The sequence below is a fragment of the Vulpes vulpes genome, chromosome 7 (assembly GCF_048418805.1).
Source record: "Vulpes vulpes isolate BD-2025 chromosome 7, VulVul3, whole genome shotgun sequence".
NCBI lineage: Eukaryota > Metazoa > Chordata > Mammalia > Carnivora > Canidae > Vulpes > Vulpes vulpes.
In genome coordinates, this window is record NC_132786.1 from 118,796,048 (window position 1) to 118,815,554 (window position 19,507).

General features: G+C 36.1%; 1 protein-coding gene across 50 annotated transcripts in view; it reads left to right on the forward strand.

Annotated features, from left to right (window-relative positions):
• The window catches only part of FOXP2 (forkhead box P2), a 553,446-nt gene that overhangs the window by 415,593 nt on the left and 118,346 nt on the right, over positions 1–19,507 (forward strand). For 13 of the 50 annotated variants that reach the window (XM_072764793.1, XM_072764790.1, XM_072764788.1 and 10 more), the window contains one exon: positions 18,235–18,309. The exons of the other annotated variants lie outside the window; for them this stretch is intronic. In XM_072764793.1, the coding sequence (XP_072620894.1) occupies positions 18,235–18,309 (75 nt within the window). The remainder of the gene's footprint in view (positions 1–18,234; positions 18,310–19,507) is intronic. 50 annotated transcript variants of the gene reach the window in all.

The window sequence follows — 19,507 nt, forward strand, 5'->3', positions numbered from 1 at the left end:
CAAGGTGCAAGGAAGAAAGAAGAGTTAGAAATAAATACTTGAGAGCTCATTTTCCTTCTGTAGAAGATATCCATTTCTTTCTTTGTCTCCTTTTCTCACTCTTTCCTCCCTTCTTTCTTTATTTCATTTTTCTATTTTCTTTTTCTTTCTCCTCTTTCTCCACTGCTCTGGCCTTCAGGCCCCATTTTGCAACCCCTTTGATAAATACTAGAGTATTGAAGTCCATCTAATGAAATACAGAGATACATAGAGTGTAAAAAAAAAAAAAAAAGACTCAGCTACTTTCTGATTAGTGATTCCTGAGTCTTTGAGGATACAAGAACTTGTTGAAGCAGTGTACATTAAAAACTCAGGTTTCTGATGAGGCGCTGATAAATGGATTACTCAGTGCTACAATATATATCTTGCCATCACTGAGGGGCCAAAATAGCATTGATTCACAATGTCATGCCAATACAAATGGCTTTAAAAGAAACATCTGTTCTCAGAATAATTGAAAGTGAGAAATATTTCTTAAACCAAATTAGAAATGATTACCTAAGCAGTTTTGATGTAGTTATTTTATTTGGCATTCCCATTCAATAATTTCCAGCACAGCTAAACTAAAGCAGAGGTTGGCTACTATGTTTTCTCCCCACCCACCACCTTTTTATTTCCTCCTATATTTAAATAGATACTTACTTAATAAAAAGAGAGTTCAGGAGTAATGCAGAAATAAATTGAAAATCTTACTCTATAGAATTTCATATGAAACAAATGATTATCGTGCTCCCGTGGAAAAACCGCAAGCTAAAAACAAAACAGCAGTAAGATTTCAAAAGTGGTTTACAGTATTTCCATGTATTAGAATTTACATCCTCAGTCAATCAATCCATCAAAGAAATGTGACTAAATGCCCTCCGTGTGTTAGACACTTTGCTAGGCAGACACCAGGTACCATAGGGGATTCAAAAATGTTCTTATCCTCAGGGTGTTGGCAATCTGGCTAGATAAAAATTCAGGATAATAACCATTCTTCTAAGCCATTTTAAACAAAACTCAGTGGTTTAAGGTGTTTGAAAAAAAAAGAAGCACCCTGCTTGACAGTTATGGCTTTTTAAAGCATTCTATGGAATAAATTGGATTTTTCTTTTCTCTAGGTGTTTAGTGAATCGGCCATCACTTATAGACTAAGCAAAATACAGTTTTCTCCATTTTTGTGCCTCCTGAGGCTTTGTTTATGGTTCTTTAAAATCTGTTTAGGACTGAGTTCCAGAATCTAAGAGGGGTGTTGAAGTATGGAAACAAGTCTAAGGATAACAAGTAACGTGATAGAGATGATTAAAGGGAAAATGGAAGAGCCGATCACAAAGGGGGTTTACCTAGATTGACAAGCAGAAGAAAAAGGAGAGAAAAGTATTTTAATAATTTCTTCACATTAAAAAGAAACTACTATTCTATGGGTAGTAGGCTTTTATTTTTCTGCATTGCTGAGACTAAGGCAAGAGTATACATTCTGTTTTATTATTTTTAGGATTTTTAAAAATTGATTTCAGAAAGAGAAAGGAGTGAGAGAAAGGACATGAGTGAGGGTGAGGGGCAGAGAGAGAGGGACAAGCAGACTCCCTGCTGAGCATGGAGCACGATGCCAGGCTTGATCCCAGGACCTTGAGATGATGACCCAAGCTGATGGCAGGTGCTTAACCAACTGAGCCACTGAGGTGCCCCTAAATTCTGTTTTAATAAGAAAAATCAGAGTACTCAAGTGCTGACTCTTCATGATAGTAAAGGTTTTTAAGAGTTAACTTGTATGAAAAATATAACAACTTTTCTAGATTCTGTTTTCAATATTCAAGTAGCTTGATTTTGGATGATTATTATATCAATATGTGCTTGCAAAAATAATTCAGGCAGTTCAGAAGAGTATAAAGAATTGAACTTCACCTGAACTCCAACCTCCCAGTGATCCTGTTAACACATGTATATATGTGTTTACCTGCATTTTTGTGTGTGTCTGTGTGGCACCACTAGGCCAGTCTAGAAATGAACGCGGCTTTTTATTTTATAGATCTTTTTCAATGTAAGATTTATTTGTATATTCATCCGTTGGAGTATAGCTTAGTTTATGACCTAGAAAAGCACGAAGATGTTGTAGATGACCCATCAGTGTTCAGCTGAGGCTTTGTGATAAAGTAAGAGGCCAGTTTCTATGGTGTCAGGAGAGGCTTTGGATTCAAGGATCGACTCCACCTCTCAGTACCTGTGTGACCTTGGAAAAGGCAGTTTAGTTGTGTAACCTCATTTTCTGTCAACTGAGAAGATTTGACTCCATCTCTAGCTCTGAAGTTTCTTATCCTAATGCTCTATTTTTAGCAAAACAAAATACCTTTTCTGTGGCTTACATTTACAAAAAAATTAGCCTCCTTTATGTGTTATGTGTCAAAAGCTTTTAACTTTGATAATGAGCTAGTTTTTATCTTGCTAGCAAAAACAAAAAGAAACAAGATTATTTTAAAATTTAGAAATTTACAACTCATTTATTGAGGTTAAAATATTCTGATACTCAGAGAAAAAGTGAAATTTGTTGTTAGAATATTACACAATGTGCATATTCATTACATACAAATATAGTTTTCATTCCATTATGTTACACGTACCCCATGACATGCCAGCTTATCTGTTTAGAGTACTTTTCTGTGTGCTCAATTATATATGTAAGGTTTTTAATGAAGAAAAATAAAATAAGGAATATTTAGAAATATAATTATATAGAGGTCACAGCTGTGAAAATTGCTTTTCTCACAATCACTATAACTTGGTTTTATTGCCTAAATTACATAGTAATAAAAATTATTTTTCTACTCCTAGAGTAACCAGTCTTGGTTCTCGGTAAAAAAATAAAAAATAAAAAATAAAAAATAAACTTGCACTATATTTATCTAAATAGAAAATAGTTCTTTTCTCTTATTATAATCACTTTTGAAACAGTGGTTTCTAGTACATTTGAAGCCATGAGTTGAAATAGTTCAGATACTGTGACATGAAAGAAAAAAGAAACATTGTTAGGAAAAAAAATGCCTTCTCCTGTTTATCTATCCTCCTGATTATTATTCAGTTGAATAACAGCTCTGAGTTATAGGAAAGAATATTCTGGGGTCAGAATACCCAGACCATAACGATGATACAGGTTTTGAGAACTTGAGTGAGTCACTTAATTCTTCTGAATCTCGATTTCTCTTAGGGTAAGAATTGCTAACTAATGAGCATAAAATATGTCATAGAAATGCAAGCTCCCTTGCATGTCTTAGGTATTTTTGTCTTCTACTCTAACGAAAGCACTTGTAAAAATAGGATTCTGAATGAAGTACTGAGCTAAGAATTCAGCCATTCGGTGTTTACCTCTGTGGAAGTCAACAGCATGCAAACAAACAGATCATCTTCGTTGCTCGAGTTCATTACTGTGCATGCTCTCATTCAGTTTGCAGGAAATAAATAACATCTTTAGAAAGCTCTAATTTCGTTTCCCATTCATAACAGAAGATTAAAGAGAGACAGATTTGTTGACAGATTACGTGGTCTCTCATATTCTATCCGCTAGAATCTAACTAAATGATTTAAATACATGAAGTACAAGAATATGTAGCAATAATAAACTGACTTCCTTTTTGATGGCACTGAGGATGTGTTTGAATGCACACAAATCCAAAGTGGATCCTTTAAAAGATGAAAGTAAATCTCTGCTTGTAATTCTGATATAGGTCTGTCAAAACATAAATGGAACCCAGTTTAGAAAAGATGTTGCAAAAGATGCCACAATTATCTGTGTTGCAAATACATTTCCAGATGATTTGTAGGTAAGGCTTCACTCTCCCATTAATGTATGTGTTATTGGTTCTCTGGTTATATTTCTTACTGAAGTTTTCTAGATATATTTTTCTTGTTCCTTTTAATCGTTTTTGGTGTAAATAAAATACATGTTACATGTTATTTAAAAAAAAATACTCCAAAAAAAAAAAATCAGTACGATCATGTATCAAAACAGAGGAGGCCAAAATGTAAGGGATAGTATTATTTGGTTTTATGCTATTCCACTAATTAATATTAACCAAATAAATCCGATGGCGTCTACAAAACTTTTGCCAGTTGTTTAAAAGTCAGGAAACATTTAAAAAATAAGAGATCTTTGAAAAATAAGATGCGCGCATTACTGTTTGGAACACACACATACCCGTTGAGATTAGTGTGATGTGATTTGTCCTGCAGCTGCTTCAAATTAAGAACAGGTGTGGAAGACAGATTATGCAAATACTCATATTAATGTAATTGTCAAATTGGTGTGTTTACCATTGTGCTTTTAAAGAGTAGACTGTATTCCTATTTTAAATGTAAATTAGCTTCATTCTTGAGAGCAGCTATTGGATAATGAAACTTGGTCCTGGCTTAGAAATGAATAATTTCTAATAGACAGTAACACAGTTCTAAAATTTGACAATATCTTTCTTGGCAAACTGTTTCATACCTTTAAAAATGGTAATTCTATATTGTTTTTAGTACATGTATAGTCATGGTGGTTTTCTGAAAGTTTGAGTTGACCGTGGCACTGGGCTACTATTTCCTTTTTCTTTTTGTTATGCAGAATGATTACTGTCATAGCTTTTGCTCCTCTTCCATCTTTTCTTTCTTTCTTTCTTTCTTTCTTTCTTTCTTTCTTTCTTTCTTTCTTTTTTTTTTGTTTCTTCCATCTTTTCTCATTCAGAACTCCTCTCAGCTGTCCATCTTGATGGGTCTAAACTCTCAAAAACATATACTTTGGAGAAATTGCTTTATGTCTATTTTAATAATTTTACCTCATGGAATCTAGTTACCTTCGATTGTATTTTGACTTTTTTAAGGGCCAAACATTCATTTTGATATTTTAAACCATGTTTTGTGAATACAGCGCAGCCTCTTACTACTAGGGCACTCCTGGATCTGTGTGAGGATTTTGTACTTGCTGAATGTCATGACACAGACTCCTCTGCCCAAAAAAGGATTTTATCTTAGTCCCCAGCTGGCCTCTTCAGCCCGTTAGTGACAGGTGTTGTGGGTGATCATATCGAAATGGGTGACCAGGCCAATGAAAAGGAAAGCTGAGGCATTAGCCGGAGATGTTAGAGAAGTCACATTTCTCGCATTCCCATTCTTTTTTAATGCCTCCTTTTCTTTAACAAAAAAGAGATCCTAAAGCATTAAGGATTTTTATTTCACTTGGCTAAACTGTATTCAGTGCTCATTGATGTACCTGGTAATGTATTTATTTTTCCTGTCTTATTTCAGAACAGGAAACAGGCTTGGAAAGGTTAAATTACATTATCTAAGGTCACAGAGCTGGTCGTTTGAGCTGCAACATGAGTTCAAGTCAATCTCATTCCAATTCCTGTGCTTTTTACCCTGGTATTAATCACTGATAGCATGTGCCTTTTTATGTCTGTCCAAAATACCTCTCAAATTTTTCATTTTGGGAGAACAAGTTAAAATAACAGGGATCGCAAGATACTACATGAGAATACTGCTTTTTCTTGATTGTCTTCATTGTATAAAATCTAGGTTGACTTCCAGGTGAGCTAAAGCTGTGGTTCTCAAGGAAAGGGATGGGGGCATGCATGGAGCCCCCTCCGAGGAGGAGCCTCCATCAGCACTGCCATTAGAAGGTTCTCCTGGGGTGACTCTGAATTGCGATATTCCTTTCTGTGTTCTACTTCATCATCTCCACCTGTTGGGAGGCACTGTTGAGAAGGCAGTGGGACTTGATGAAGTTTTTACCCAACAATGTGTGGAATAATCTTTTGATATGAAAAAAAAAAAGTAAGAAGCAGTGCTGGACCTCACGGGCATATTTCTTGGCATTATGAGAGTTTTCTATGTCTAATGGTAAGAGAGTTTCTGTTGGAAAGAGTACTATTTTTAAATAATTGATCCTCTTCAGGTTTCCTCTCTACTTCACCGTCAGGAGGGGGAAGAGGTTGATAGGGAGCAAATTATAATCAGAGATGCCAACAAGATAAGCTTCTGTGTGTGCGGCTTGCCGTCTCTATTCCTCATTAAAGAGCCTATCATTTATCATTATTGGCAAGAAAAGCAGCTGCTGCTGAGACCAACAGCGGATAAAAAGTAGCTGATCCAAGGGCTGCTGCTGCTTGCCCCGCAGGGATCAGAAAAGGAACTGCCACAACTTCCAGTCCCCTCGTAAATTCCTAGGGTGACATGATTTGAATTCCTCCCCACCGAGGAGTAAAGCGCACAGCAAAGGAGATGCTGGTACTTTCTGAATTTGGACAAATCAAAGTATGATTCAGTGTTTTGTTTTGATACATAATAGATATAGCAGTTGCTCTGCATACTTCATTCATGGAATCAAGTCCAAACCCAAAAATATATCCTCATGGAAAAGATCACTGAGAGGTAATTAAAGGTCCTGCCCAGTCCACAAACTCCAAGGACATGTAGGGTCAGTGCCTCTGTGAAGGCACGATGCCCTACAGAAGCGGAGCGATGGGTGCTTCCTTTTAGTCTTGCCACTCACTCCTTTTGATATACCTGATAAGGTTGGTGACAGATGCCTTTCAGAAGTATTTTTATTCCAAGAGTGTCTTACTTCTAGTTTGATGTTTAAAAGCGCATCACTACAAGACCATCGGCTAAAGTGAGATTTCTACTAGCAAAAAACTTAATAACTTTATGGATACTTTTTATTGTTTCTGAAGAAAAAGCCCCAAAACAAGTTGAGGGCTCCACAGCACATCTATTTTATTACTGTCTGTTTTATTCCACATATTAAATCATTAGCTTAATTTATTTTATAGTAATTTTTTTCCAGGCAGGAAAATTAATACACAAAATACAGGCTTTTTTTTACATTAAGCAACAAAGGCTTTTGCTTTAAAAAATGTTAAATCCCTACGCTGAATCCTTGGGTTCTAACCCTATGTCCATCCATTCTTGGACAATGGGCCAACGTGAAAATTCTAAGGTTTATTCTGTGCTCGGTGTCTTGATTTGAAATATTCAGAAGATAGACTTACTCAGAAATTGGAAGCTGGTTTAATACATTGTGCCAGCCATCCTGAAAGCCATTTCAATAGACTCTGTACCCTGGCATTTGTTTTAGAAATAATTGCATGCAAATGTAGTTTAACATCTGTACTATGTCTCTTAATCCTAACCAGGCATTTTCCATTAGATGTAGTCTGAAAATCACATTAAGAAAAATATATCATCTGTGAAATTATATTCTGAATGCCCCAAATAGCAAAGAAAGGGGCAATATCCAGTTAAATCTCATACGAAGCATTCCTTTCTTTTTCTGAACCCCAAATTTTAAAAAGTTCATTTCATTTCTTTTAGGGCTGCATTATAAAATTGAACTGAGATCTTATGTTTTCCAAAGTTCTCAGTGTTATTTACTACAAAACTTCCTTGAAGAAAAAAATATCCCGGTATGTCAGATTAGGTTTCTTACCTTTTGCTTGGTACTGCAAATTTTAATTTATTTTTGTACCTTTATGATGATACAAGTACTAAATTTTAGTATGTCTCCATTCTTGCAAGCAGAATTTTCCAAGTGAAATTTTGATGCTGCACTGACTTTAAATGTATGATTTATTAGCCTGTTTAGGGAATTAGGGGAAAATAGTAAGGAACAAGACATATGTAGGGTCCTAGGACAGCAACTGACTGTAAGGAAGGGGAAGAGGAGGTCTTAGAAACAAAAAGTGATTTCTTCCCATCATAAAGACTTTAAAAGAATCTCTTGTGCCATTCTGCATTGGTCATAGTTACTTCTTCAGGATTATGGTTACACTACCCTAAATATTGCAGAAATGTTTTTATATATGTGACCCTTCATTGAATCCTCCAAGTGAAAAGGCAGATGGTGACACATTTAATGATGAAAAATTTGGTGCACATGAAGACCACTTGGCTTTACATGATGCTCTTGAAGATCTTCTCTTTCTGTCCTCATCCCTAACACCCTCTCTTCCCTCTGGCCTTGCTAGACCATCTGTTTCTCTGAATACAGGAGAGGATCCTTTACTTTTCAGCCCTCATATAGGCTGTTCCTTTGATCTCCAATACTCCCTAACTCCACCAACCACATACCTGTTTTGTATACTAACATTTACTCATTATCACCTAGTCTAAGATCCTTAACTGTCCCTCCTCTATGTTCCCATAGCACCCTGTGCATACATCTGTTAAAGCATTTATTATGTTCCTAATCATTAGTAGTTTGTCTTCCCAATTTGACTATAAATTCTTTGGGTTAGTTACTCTCACTTGACTTTGTATGCTAACTAACTGATGTAGTACCACAGAAGTGAGAAGGATCTCTACCCAAAATTTGGTTCGAATGTCAAAGCTCATGACACTCCAAACACCAAGAGAACTTGAAAGAAATTTTATTCCTCACACAAGTAATTTTATTCCTCCTCGGGAGAGCTCATTGAACACAAGCCAGGTCCTGGCTGGCGTGGGAAACTAGAGGGAATGGGTTGGATCTTTACACGGCCTAAGGGATAGGCTGGGGAAAAGGTCCCTTGATTGGGGATATAAATTTCCCTACAGTGGCAGAGGAGGAGGAGCATGCCTGTGCCTTCTGCCCGGATGTGGGGCCACAGAGGAAATGGATGTTGAGGCTTAAAAAGAAGTCAGCAGTCAAAATAAGAAATGGAGTCAAACACTTTATTATAAGTGATATATACTACGTGATCATTAAATGGTGAATAAACTAGTGAACAAGCTGTCAGTCAGCCATTAGCCTCCATGTCATCAACAGATACATTTTAAGCACCTACATGCCCTGTACTGGTAGACAGGACCACTGCTCTGTACATTCTCATTTCATAGAGAAAGTTGTTTCACCATGGCATTTTCTGACCTTATATTACCTCCCCTAACTCAAGGTAGCAAAAGGCATCTGCATTCTTTTAACTAGAAAGTAAAAAAAGAAGAGCAGAAAATTAAGGGCTATTATTTTTAGGTTTGCATAAGCGATTTCTGCATGACCTCAACATACCCATACGTTCAATACAATTTTTTAGGAGAAAAAAATCTTATACATAGAATCTGTCCATTTTATCTATTAAATAATTACTGTATGTTTAAAGCTTTGTCTTTTGCCCTCCAGACATTCATGAGAAATCCAGCTCCCTATTTTTTTTCCAGAAGAGCTTTAATGATTTTCTTGAATGAAGCAAACAAGCATACCGCAAGTTAGCAAAAAATACAATACTCCACCCGTATCTGCAGGAGTATCTCATGGCAGAAGTGTCTGTTGACTGCTGCCTTCTTTCCCTCTTAAAACATAATAACTACATCACTTGTAGGAGCACTATGGGCATCTTTTGTTTTTCTGTGACTTCAGGCACATGAAAGAGACTTGATTAACATCCCTGGAGATTGAGGTTGTCTACATCGTCAGCGAGCAGGTGTAGGTCTTATCCTTCTCACAGGCAGCAGCCAGGTCATCTACCCCAGCCTTGATCTCAGCCTCACCTGTGCAGACAGCTGGGCTCTGTGGGTGAGAGGTGTCCATATCTTTTCTATTCTTGGCTCCTCTGCTGAGATTTCTAACAAGGGTGCCAATTAGTGCCAGTTATGATGGCAGCTTTCTGAGGTGAATAAGACAGGATTGACAAAAACAGGGTGAAAAATCTGACTTCAACATTGTTATATTCTGTAATTTCTCTTAATTCTTCAGTACTTTTTCACCATGCAATGGGGATCAAATCTTATTTTAGGAATTTCAGTGGATTTAATTGGTTAATATTAAGTACTTTAAAATTTCACATCCTCCAAATATTTGTGGTATCTAGAGGAAGACAATGGCCACTTACTGAAAAAAAGTGTTGACTGACTAAATAGTAGAATGAAAGAATGAAAAGTTACCTGTCACACAACTATCCTGAACACAAAAGACAGTGTTCCTCCAAATAGGATCATAGAAGCTCCAGATCACAACCACCAAGATGCTTGTTAAAATGCATATTCCTGCACCCAGTCCCAGATCTTCTGAATCTGAATCTCTAGGAATGTAGCCTTGACTCTGTGATTATAACAGCTTATCCAGAGATTCTTTTACATGCTAAAGTTTGAGAACCTGTACAGTAGGATATATAATGTACAGAAGTCTTAAAAATAAGTAAAAGTGGGCAGCCCAGGTGGCTCAGCGGTTTAGTGCCTGCCTTTGGCCCAGGGCCTGATCCTGGGGATCCAGGATGGAGTCCCTCATCGGGCTCCCTGCATGGAGCCTGCTTCTCCCTCTGCCTTTGTCTCTGCCTCTCTCTCTCTCTCTGTCTCTCATGAATAAATAAGTAAAATCTTTTAAAAAAAAATAAGTAAAAGCATGGCTTTTTGTAAATAATTTCAGCTCCCTGGACTTCCATTTGCCTTCTGTGCAAAGTAATTCCTTAATGGGCGCATCATGCTCTCCTCAAGATCATGTGGGTTTTGCAGTCTATGCCACAGGATAAAAAAGGAAGAATGACGTCTTAAGGCATGTGCTCATATTGACTTGGTCCTCCCCACTTCTCCTCTACGGACTCCAAATAAAACCAACCACTTTGACCCACTGGATTTAGGGAATACACAAAATGTTTTCCAGGTATCAGTTCTCTTGCCTTCACCTCCTCTGTCAGAGCTAGGCAGCTTGGAATCTGTTGTTCAAACATGGGCTGGAGAAGGATGAAGGAATTTGAATTTGCTAAGCCAACACAAAAACATCCCGGTCCAACCCTGGCCACACTTGTCCTGGAGGCACTTTCCATCAGATATAATGAATGGCCTCAAAACAGCCAACCGAACCAACAAACTTAGGAGTTGGAGTGGAAGAAAAGCCAATCAGCCATTGAATTTTGTTCTTATCTTATACCATGTCAAGAGTGGCCATACTTCTTAACTAGCTAAACACTTTAAAAAAAATTTTTTTGTACCTTTAAAATGTAGATTGTGGTTCCATTCAGGTATCACCGTACTTCAAATACTATAAAATACTTAGGTTCTGTGTGTGTGTATATTTAAAGAATTTATTTATTTGAGAGAGAGAGAATGCAAGCATGAGGTGAGGTGGAGGAGAGGGGCAGAGAGAGAGGGAGAACCAGGCTCTCTGCTGAGGGGAGAGAGGTGGGGCTTGATCCAGGACCTTGAGATCATGTTCTGAGCTGAAGGCAGATGCTTAACCAACTGAGCCACCCAGATGCCCCAGATGCTTAGGTTTTAAACATGTCAAAGAAAGGGGCACCTGGCTGGCTCAGTGGAGCATGCAACTCTTGATCAGGGTTGTGAGTTTGAGCCCCAAGTTGGGTGTAGGGATATCTTAAAAAAAATAAAATCTTAAAAAAAAAAATTTAAAATTTGAGCATAGCTTTCGCCAACCTCAAGAAGCAAACTATAATTTAAAACATTTCCGGGATCCCTGGGTGGCGCAGCGGTTTGGCACCTGCCTTTGGCCCGGGGCGCGATCCTGGAGACCCGGGATCGAATCCCATGTCGGGCTCCCGGTGCATGGAGCCTGCTTCTCCCTCTGCCTATGTCTCTGCTTCTCTCTCTCTCACTGTGTGCCTATCATAAATAAATAAAAAAAATTAAAAAAAAATAAAAATAAAACATTTCCATGTGTTATGAAAGATCAATATATTATTTTTGCCTATTTTTCTGTGAAACACATACCGTCACCAACTTTGCAAAAAAATTATATTCTTTCTTGGAAGTCATTTCATTGTGTCACTGAGTGCAAATACATCCATATTAGTATTATTTATTTTTTTTTTTTGCTTTGCTTTGCTACATCAGGTTTCTAAAAAGAAAAATACATATATTTATTTTTATTGAAGTATAATTGACATATAATAACCTTTATTGCAGTTGTACAACATAGTGATTCAACATTTGTATACATTATGAAATAATCACCACGATAAGTCTAGTTACCATCTGTCACCAAACAAAGTTATTGCAATATTATTAAATTTTTTTTTTTATTTTTTATTATTTATGATAGTCACAGAGAGAGAGAGAGAGAGGCAGAGACACAAGCAGAGGGAGAAGCAGGCTCCATGCACTGGGAGCCCGACGTGGGATTCGATCCTGGGTCTCCAGGATCGTGCCCTGGGCCAAAGGCAAGCGCCAAACCGCTGCGCCACCCAGGGATCCCTATTGCAATATTATTGACTCTATTTTCTATGCTGCACTTTACGTCCCCGGGACTTCTTTATTTTACAACTAGAATTTTGTACTTCTTAATCCCTTTAACCTATTTTACCCAACATTCCACCCCTCTGGCAACCACCACTTTCTTCACCATATTTATGAATCTCTTTCTGTTTTGTTTTCTTTTTTTTGTTTGTTTTGTTTTGTTTTTAGATTCACAGGTAAGTGAACTTATATAGTATTTGTCTTTCTTTGTTTGGTTTCTTTCTCTTAGCAGAATACCCTGCAGGTCCATACATGTTGTTGCAAATGGCAAGATTTCTTTCTTTTTTATGGTTGAGCTATAGTGCATTGTATACATATATATACCGTATCTTCATTATCCATTCATCTATTGACGGGAATTAGGTTGCTTCCTTGTCTTAGCTGTTAAAAACAATGCTGCAATGAACATACCTATCTTTTCAAATTAGTGTTTTCGTTTTCTTCAGATCCAGAAGTGGAATTACTGGATGGTGTAGTAGTTCTGTTTTTAACTTTGAGGAACCTCCATACTGTTTTCCACAGTGACTGCATCAGTTTACATTCTCACCAATTGTGCCTGAAGGGTTCCGTTCTCCACATCCTTGTCGACACTTGTTATTTCTTGTCTTATTGATACTCACCAATCTGACAAGTATGAAGTGACATCTCATTGTGGTTTTGATTTGCATTTCCCTCCTGATGAGTGATGCTGAGCACCTTTTCATGTGTCTGTTTGCCATCTGTATGTCTTCTTTGGAAAAATATCTATTCAGGTGTTCCTAATTTGATTGTTTTTTTGTTGTTTGCAAATATCCTCTATTATTCAGTAGGTTGCTGTTGTTTGCAAATATCCTCTATCATTCAATAGGTTGCCTTTTTGACTTTGTTTTATTTAATGTACAAAAGCTATTAGTTTAATGTAGTCCCAGTTGTTTATTTTTCCTTTTTTTTTTTGCCCTCACTGGAGGAGACAGATCCAAAAAAATGTATTACTAAGGCTGATGTCCAACTATTCACTGCCTATATTTTCTTTTAGGAGTTATATGGTTTCAGGTCTTATATTTAGATCATCAACCCATTTTGAGTCTTTTTTTAATTTTATGGGCGTAAAGAAGTCTAATTTCTTTTCTTTATATATATAGCTGTCAAGTTTTACCATTTAATGAAGATACTCTCTTTTTCCCATTGTATATTCTTGCCTCTTTTGTCATAAATTAATTGACCATATAAGTGTGGGTTTGTTTCTGGCCTGTTTTTTCCATTCTATTGATCTGTGTCTATTCTTGTGCCAGTACCATACTATTTTGATTGCTGTAGCTTTGAAGGATGGCTTCAAATCTGGGGTGGTGATACCTCCAGTTTGTTCTTCCTTTTCAAGATGGCTTTTGCTATTTGAGACTTTAGTGGTACCATATACGTTTGAAGATGATTTGTTTTAATTCTGTAAAAATGCTCTGGGTATTTTGATAGGGATTGCATTGTGTCTGTAGATTACTTTGGGTAATATCATTTGAATGATATTAGTTCTTCCAATCCATGAGTATGGTATATCTTTCCATTTATTTGTGTCATACTCAATTTCTTTTAACACTGTTATGTAGTTTTCAGAGTACAGATATTTCACCTGTGTATCCGTAGCTAAAATACTTTTTATTCATGTGAAAGAGGCTTTGATTTGTATCATGAAGTCTAATGGAGACTAAAAGCTATTTGTGTGCAGATACAATGTCTTGGGAATTTGTGCATACTTTACAGCATGTAATAATACATACACAGTAGGACTTTAATAATGTTTTTATTTGGAGAAAATCTGAATGTTGTTCTGAAGCAGTAATGAAAGCTAATAATTATTAAGTACATAGTTAATAAACATAAAGTATATGAGTACCAGCACTGTTCTAGACACAAATTAATGTATTTAATCTTATGATGGTGTTACTTATTATCCCCTGTCTAGAGAGAGAGGCCAAGAGGGGCTAAATATTTTGCTCAAGGTCACACCACTAACAAGTGTTGAGTCAGGATCTGAACCCTGTCAGACTGTCTCCAGAGCTAACATTTTTATTTTCAACACCAAATGACTTATTTTTATTGTTTTAGCAGAAATTACAATGATCCATATTTAACTAAAGAATGGATTCTTTTTGAAGTTAATATTGAAAGCTCGTTCCAGTGTACTGTCTTGGCCTTTTCACTGTTAAAAGGTTCTTTGGTGCTTATTTGAAACAGATGCAAACACTTAAAACATCCATTCACATTGTAGTTCCCTGTGATTTGCTGGAATATGTCAGGTTGCCTCCAGGAGACCCATTTCTAAATGACTGTCTGATTTCATTCGCCTTGCTACTCCTTTACAGACTTGCAACTTCATGAATCTGTTAAAGCATGGTTGATCAGAGGTTTATTAGCCTCTCTTGCCAATATTCTATCACCTTCTGTTGTAGAAAGCTCTAGGACAGCTGGGAGAAGAAGCTGGGTGGGTTTTTCAAAGCAGTTTCTTCAACTAGGCCTTTTGGCAAGACATGGTGATGGGCTAATGGTAGTGCAAAATTTATTCTCACATACTTTTAACTTTTACTAGTTGGGAGTTAAAAGCTTTTACTTTTCAAATGATTTGCTCTCTTCTGTTTCTTTCTTCAGTAAATTTTAAGGGTTTTGTTTTGTTTTGTTTTGTTTTGTTTTGTTTTGGAGAGACACACACACATTACAGGGCAGGGGAGTACGGGGCAGAAGGAGAGGGAGAGAATCCTAAACAGACTCCATGCTGAGCACAGCGTCTGATTTGGGGCTCAATCCCATAACCCCAAGCTCATGACCTTGGGGGACCAAAATCAAGAGTTGGTCACTTAACCAACTGAAATATCCAGGTGCCCCAGTAAACTTTAAGACCACGTTAGCTTTCTGTTTTCATAAATCTTGCTTTGTAACTCTGTTTTTATTGCTTGCTCAACTCTTTTGATTGTTTAAACTGTATATATTGGGGGATCCCTGGGTGGCGCAGCGGTTTAGTGCCTGCCTTTGGCTAAGGGCGCGATCCTGGAGACCCGGGATCGAATCCCATGTCAGGCTCCAGGTACATGGAGCCTGCTTCTCCCTCTGCCTGTGTCTCTGCCTCTCTCTCTCTCTCTGTGACTATCATAAATAAATAAAAATTAAAAAAAATAATAAACTGTATATATTTTATAATTTTGCATGCAAAATGACACGGGCAAAAAAGGTCACTGTGAGTCCTCAGTGTGGGGCGGTCCATATCTCTTTTGTCCCTAAGGATAAACTAATTTTTAATGTGCTTCATTTCTGTCTGTGTTAACAAGAATGATTTGACATTGTTTTGGTTAGTCAAAGTTTCTGATTTGAATGTTTTGGTTAGTCAGAGTTTCTGGTTAATAAAAATATGACATTATGATTTTACAAAATCAAAAAAATAATGAAAATTGGGGCACTTGGGTGGCTCAGTCAGTTGAGCATCAGACTCTTGATTTTGGCTCAGGTCATGATCACAAGGTCCTGAGATTGAGCCTCACATCAGGCTCTGCACTTAACGGAGAGTCTCCTTAAGATTCTTTCCCTCTCTCTCTGTTCCTCTACCCTTCCTCCCCTGCTTTCTCTCTCTCTTTAAAATAAGTAAATAAATATTTTTAAAAATACAAAATAATTAAAATATACTCTGCACAATGAAAACATATATTTTAATGATTCTGAAGGTCTTTCAGAATCTTGCTTTATGTTAAAGTTTTTCTCATTGTTTATCAGTTGAAATCATATTTGGAAAATGAGAAGCAATTAAAGAAACTATATTTGGATTATATTTAGATTTATTGAAATTATAGTTCTAAGTCACTTGAGCTAAAAATGGAGAACATTCTTTCTCAACATGAAGCTCCAGGCTACTTTCATCCCACAGCTCCTATCTGTAGAGAAATGCAGTGAAAAATCTCCTTCTTATAATGAAATACTTCTGATATCCTTAAATGGTACCTACACCATTTTATTCCATAGCATCTTTTGTGTATTTTTGTCACTGTGATTGTACATTGTCTGGAAATTTCCTGTTTGTATATTCCTCGAATGCGGAGACTTAACACTTCTCTGTATCCTCCCTTCTGACCCTATAATTTGAGGTGGCTAATCTTCATCACCCCAATATGTTGTGTGGTATACTGGTAACACAAATTACAATATTTTACTTAATTTGGGTGCTCTTGAAAGAGTCTAGGGTGATGTTGTTTATTTATGGAGTTTAGTTTTTAGTATTACATGTAAATAGTGTCATGGCACTTTTGGAGTTCTGGTGATGCTCATTTATTTTTGGTCTTATGTAGATGAGTGTTGATCTGAGGATTTTTTTTGTGAGGTAGTTCATTGCTATGGTGGAGAGTAGCATTTCATTTTTTTAGGATGCTTCTGACCTTGTTAAATAGCAGTCCAAAAATCATGTGGCTTGTTTTGATTTTAACCAAAGTTACAGCTGCCTAGCTGTAAAGCAGTCAGTTTCTCTTATTATGACTAGTTCTTCAACTTGTACTGTTTTAAATTGCCTGCAATTAGCATATTTCAACCTTATTTTTAGGTTTAAATTGCAGTGTGAGAGTGTACTCTCCTCTTAGCTAATTAGTGCTATCAAGGAACAGTAGGTTACCTCATTAGTACCATGTGCATTTAATTAAAGAAGAGAAAATTGGAGTTAACCTCATAGTTAATATTTTCACAGAGTGCTACAATGCCAACACCTTCAATTGGAGTCACACCCCTGTGTATCTAATTATGCACTGGTGCCAAATAAGGTTAGCAAGGGTACTACAAGGCTGTTGACAAAATAATTTAGATGAAAACGTGTTTGTTGGATTCTGACAGTAAAATATAACTTGAACGTTTTTTTTTTTTTTCCCGTAGTCCTCATCTGCCAGCATCAGGTAACATACTTCTTCATAGGAAACGAATGGAAAGACTATTTTGGAAGCCATTTTTCCTGTTTGAATTAATCTTGCTCTTATCTTGCAGAAAATGGCATGTAGCCATGTAAAGCATATACAATCCGTTTCTTAAACAGAGACCCTGAACTTCAGAGATGTATTTGAAAAGAATTATTTATAAGATGTAATATTTACATGCATCAAACCACTACAAATACTCCCTGACACCCCTACCACATCCATCCTTGCTTTTCTTCTTTTCTGATATAATTTCCCTTGTGTATCTTATGAATGGGGATCATCCTTTCATATCATACATGAAGTCTAAGGATGTGTTGTCACATGGTCTATTCAAATGCAGTGTAATCCTTTTGCCCTTCAGACAAAATCTTTGAAATGTCTAATGCTACTTAAGTAAAAAATGACATTCCATGTCATTTATCAATAAATAATCACTTTGCTTTTACGGATGAAAATGCAAACTATACAGTTGAGTATATAGAGTAGTTCTCAATGCAAGTGGCACAATTCAACAGGTTTTAATAGAGATGATAGAGTTTGGCTCCATAGTCTTAAATATATATTTAATGGCAATATTTGTGTTATAGTAATGCATGGCCAGGGCAGTTTAGTTAAAGAAACTCTTGTGATTATTCTCACATTTCATGTCAAGATAGGACTTATGTTCACTTGTATTGGTTATAGTTGAGTACAGGTCAATAGCTTTTTCAAAAAGAGGTAATTAAAGTGTTAAGGACAAATACCATCCCATACTCTAAAATCATAGCACCATTTAAATTTATAGGAGTATTCATTAACGTTGGCCATAATTTTATCTCAGAAATGGGAAGTGAGATTCCTGAGTCAAGATCATGGTAGACCATGAAATTTTTTGGTTAGTGGTTAATTCATTATGTTCAAATATTCAACTTTGCATCTGCCAAGTTATTTTTATTTTTTATCTCTCTACTGTTAATAACCGTGACACAAAGGCGGAATAGTCTCATCTATGTTCACCTATCAAGATGATAATCCAAAAAAAAATTTTTTAATGAAAATGTACATTATTAGTATAAGGCTTAAGACTGGGAGGGAAAAAAAGCCAACTCCTGATTCTCTTTGTTTAATCTAGGAATTGCTTCCAGAAACAAAATTATGTGTCTGTGGCCACTCTTCTGGTGATGGGCATCCTCACAACACATTTGCAGTAAGTTACACTGGGCAATTAGAAATTCAGCTACTAAGCACAAAACCATAGACTCAGTACCACAGAGTAGATTATCTGTGATTTTCTATTAGCCACTCCCTTTCACTGATACAGATAATCAGAGATGATTAATGTTAAGATACCAATGTAATTAGTTGGTTCTCTGTTACTTCTTGTATTCTCTCTTCAATTATATTTCATCATATAGACACTTCACTGTTTCTGTGAGTTGATGGCATTAAGATTTACCTGAAATATATAAAGGCAAATGGTTGACTCACTACTACACTTTACTTAAGCTTTTAGGAATCATTTAATGACATAGTGTTGACATGCAAAAAAAATAGGTAGAGATTACGAATAGATACAATACATATATACATATTTTAGGGGAAAGTTGCTGTTCTGTGTCTTGCAAGTTACCATATAAATATTCCAAGGCCTTTTCTTTTTAAATACATTCTGTCACTAGAGTATAATTTGTCTCTTTAGACTATAATATTCAATGAAAATTGCTTTCATGACCCAATTCACATACCAGTTAGCCTTGGAAATGAATTACAACCCTGAAGTGGCCATTCAGGAATTTTTTAAATAGAGCAACTTCATGTTTCCATTTAGCATGGATACTAACTGTATTCTTAAGGAATCTCTAACTATGTAAGTCATATATTTTCATATATAGAATTTTTGTTTATTTCCTTAAGAATTGAGGTAATTATTTAGTTTCCATGGACTAGAGTGTTCCTAAATTGGTCACTCAAAATTTGTTTAAGACTCTATACATAATATTTCCTAATTTATAATTGATAGAACACACCACAGTTAAGACTTTTATAAATAAGTAGTATCTTCCTGAATAAAGAAGAAATTTCTAATTCCATACCTTGGTTTAAAAAAAGAAAGGCTTTTCTCAGTAAAAATAGTGTCAAATTAAGATGGAATGCTATTTGTGGAAAATATATAAACAAAGTATTTTTTTAAATGTTGGATCCAAACAAAAATAGTGGAAACAACATAACATATACTATTTTATGAAATAGTGAACGCAGAGGATTAGTAATGAATTTTGTACATTAAAACCAGTTTTGCAATGATGTGAAGCTATCTAGTTTGGTTTTCATTCATTTTAATCCTAAAGTCTTTGCCCCTCCTGAGTTTCTTGGTAATAATAATATCTGAAAAAAATACTAAAAAA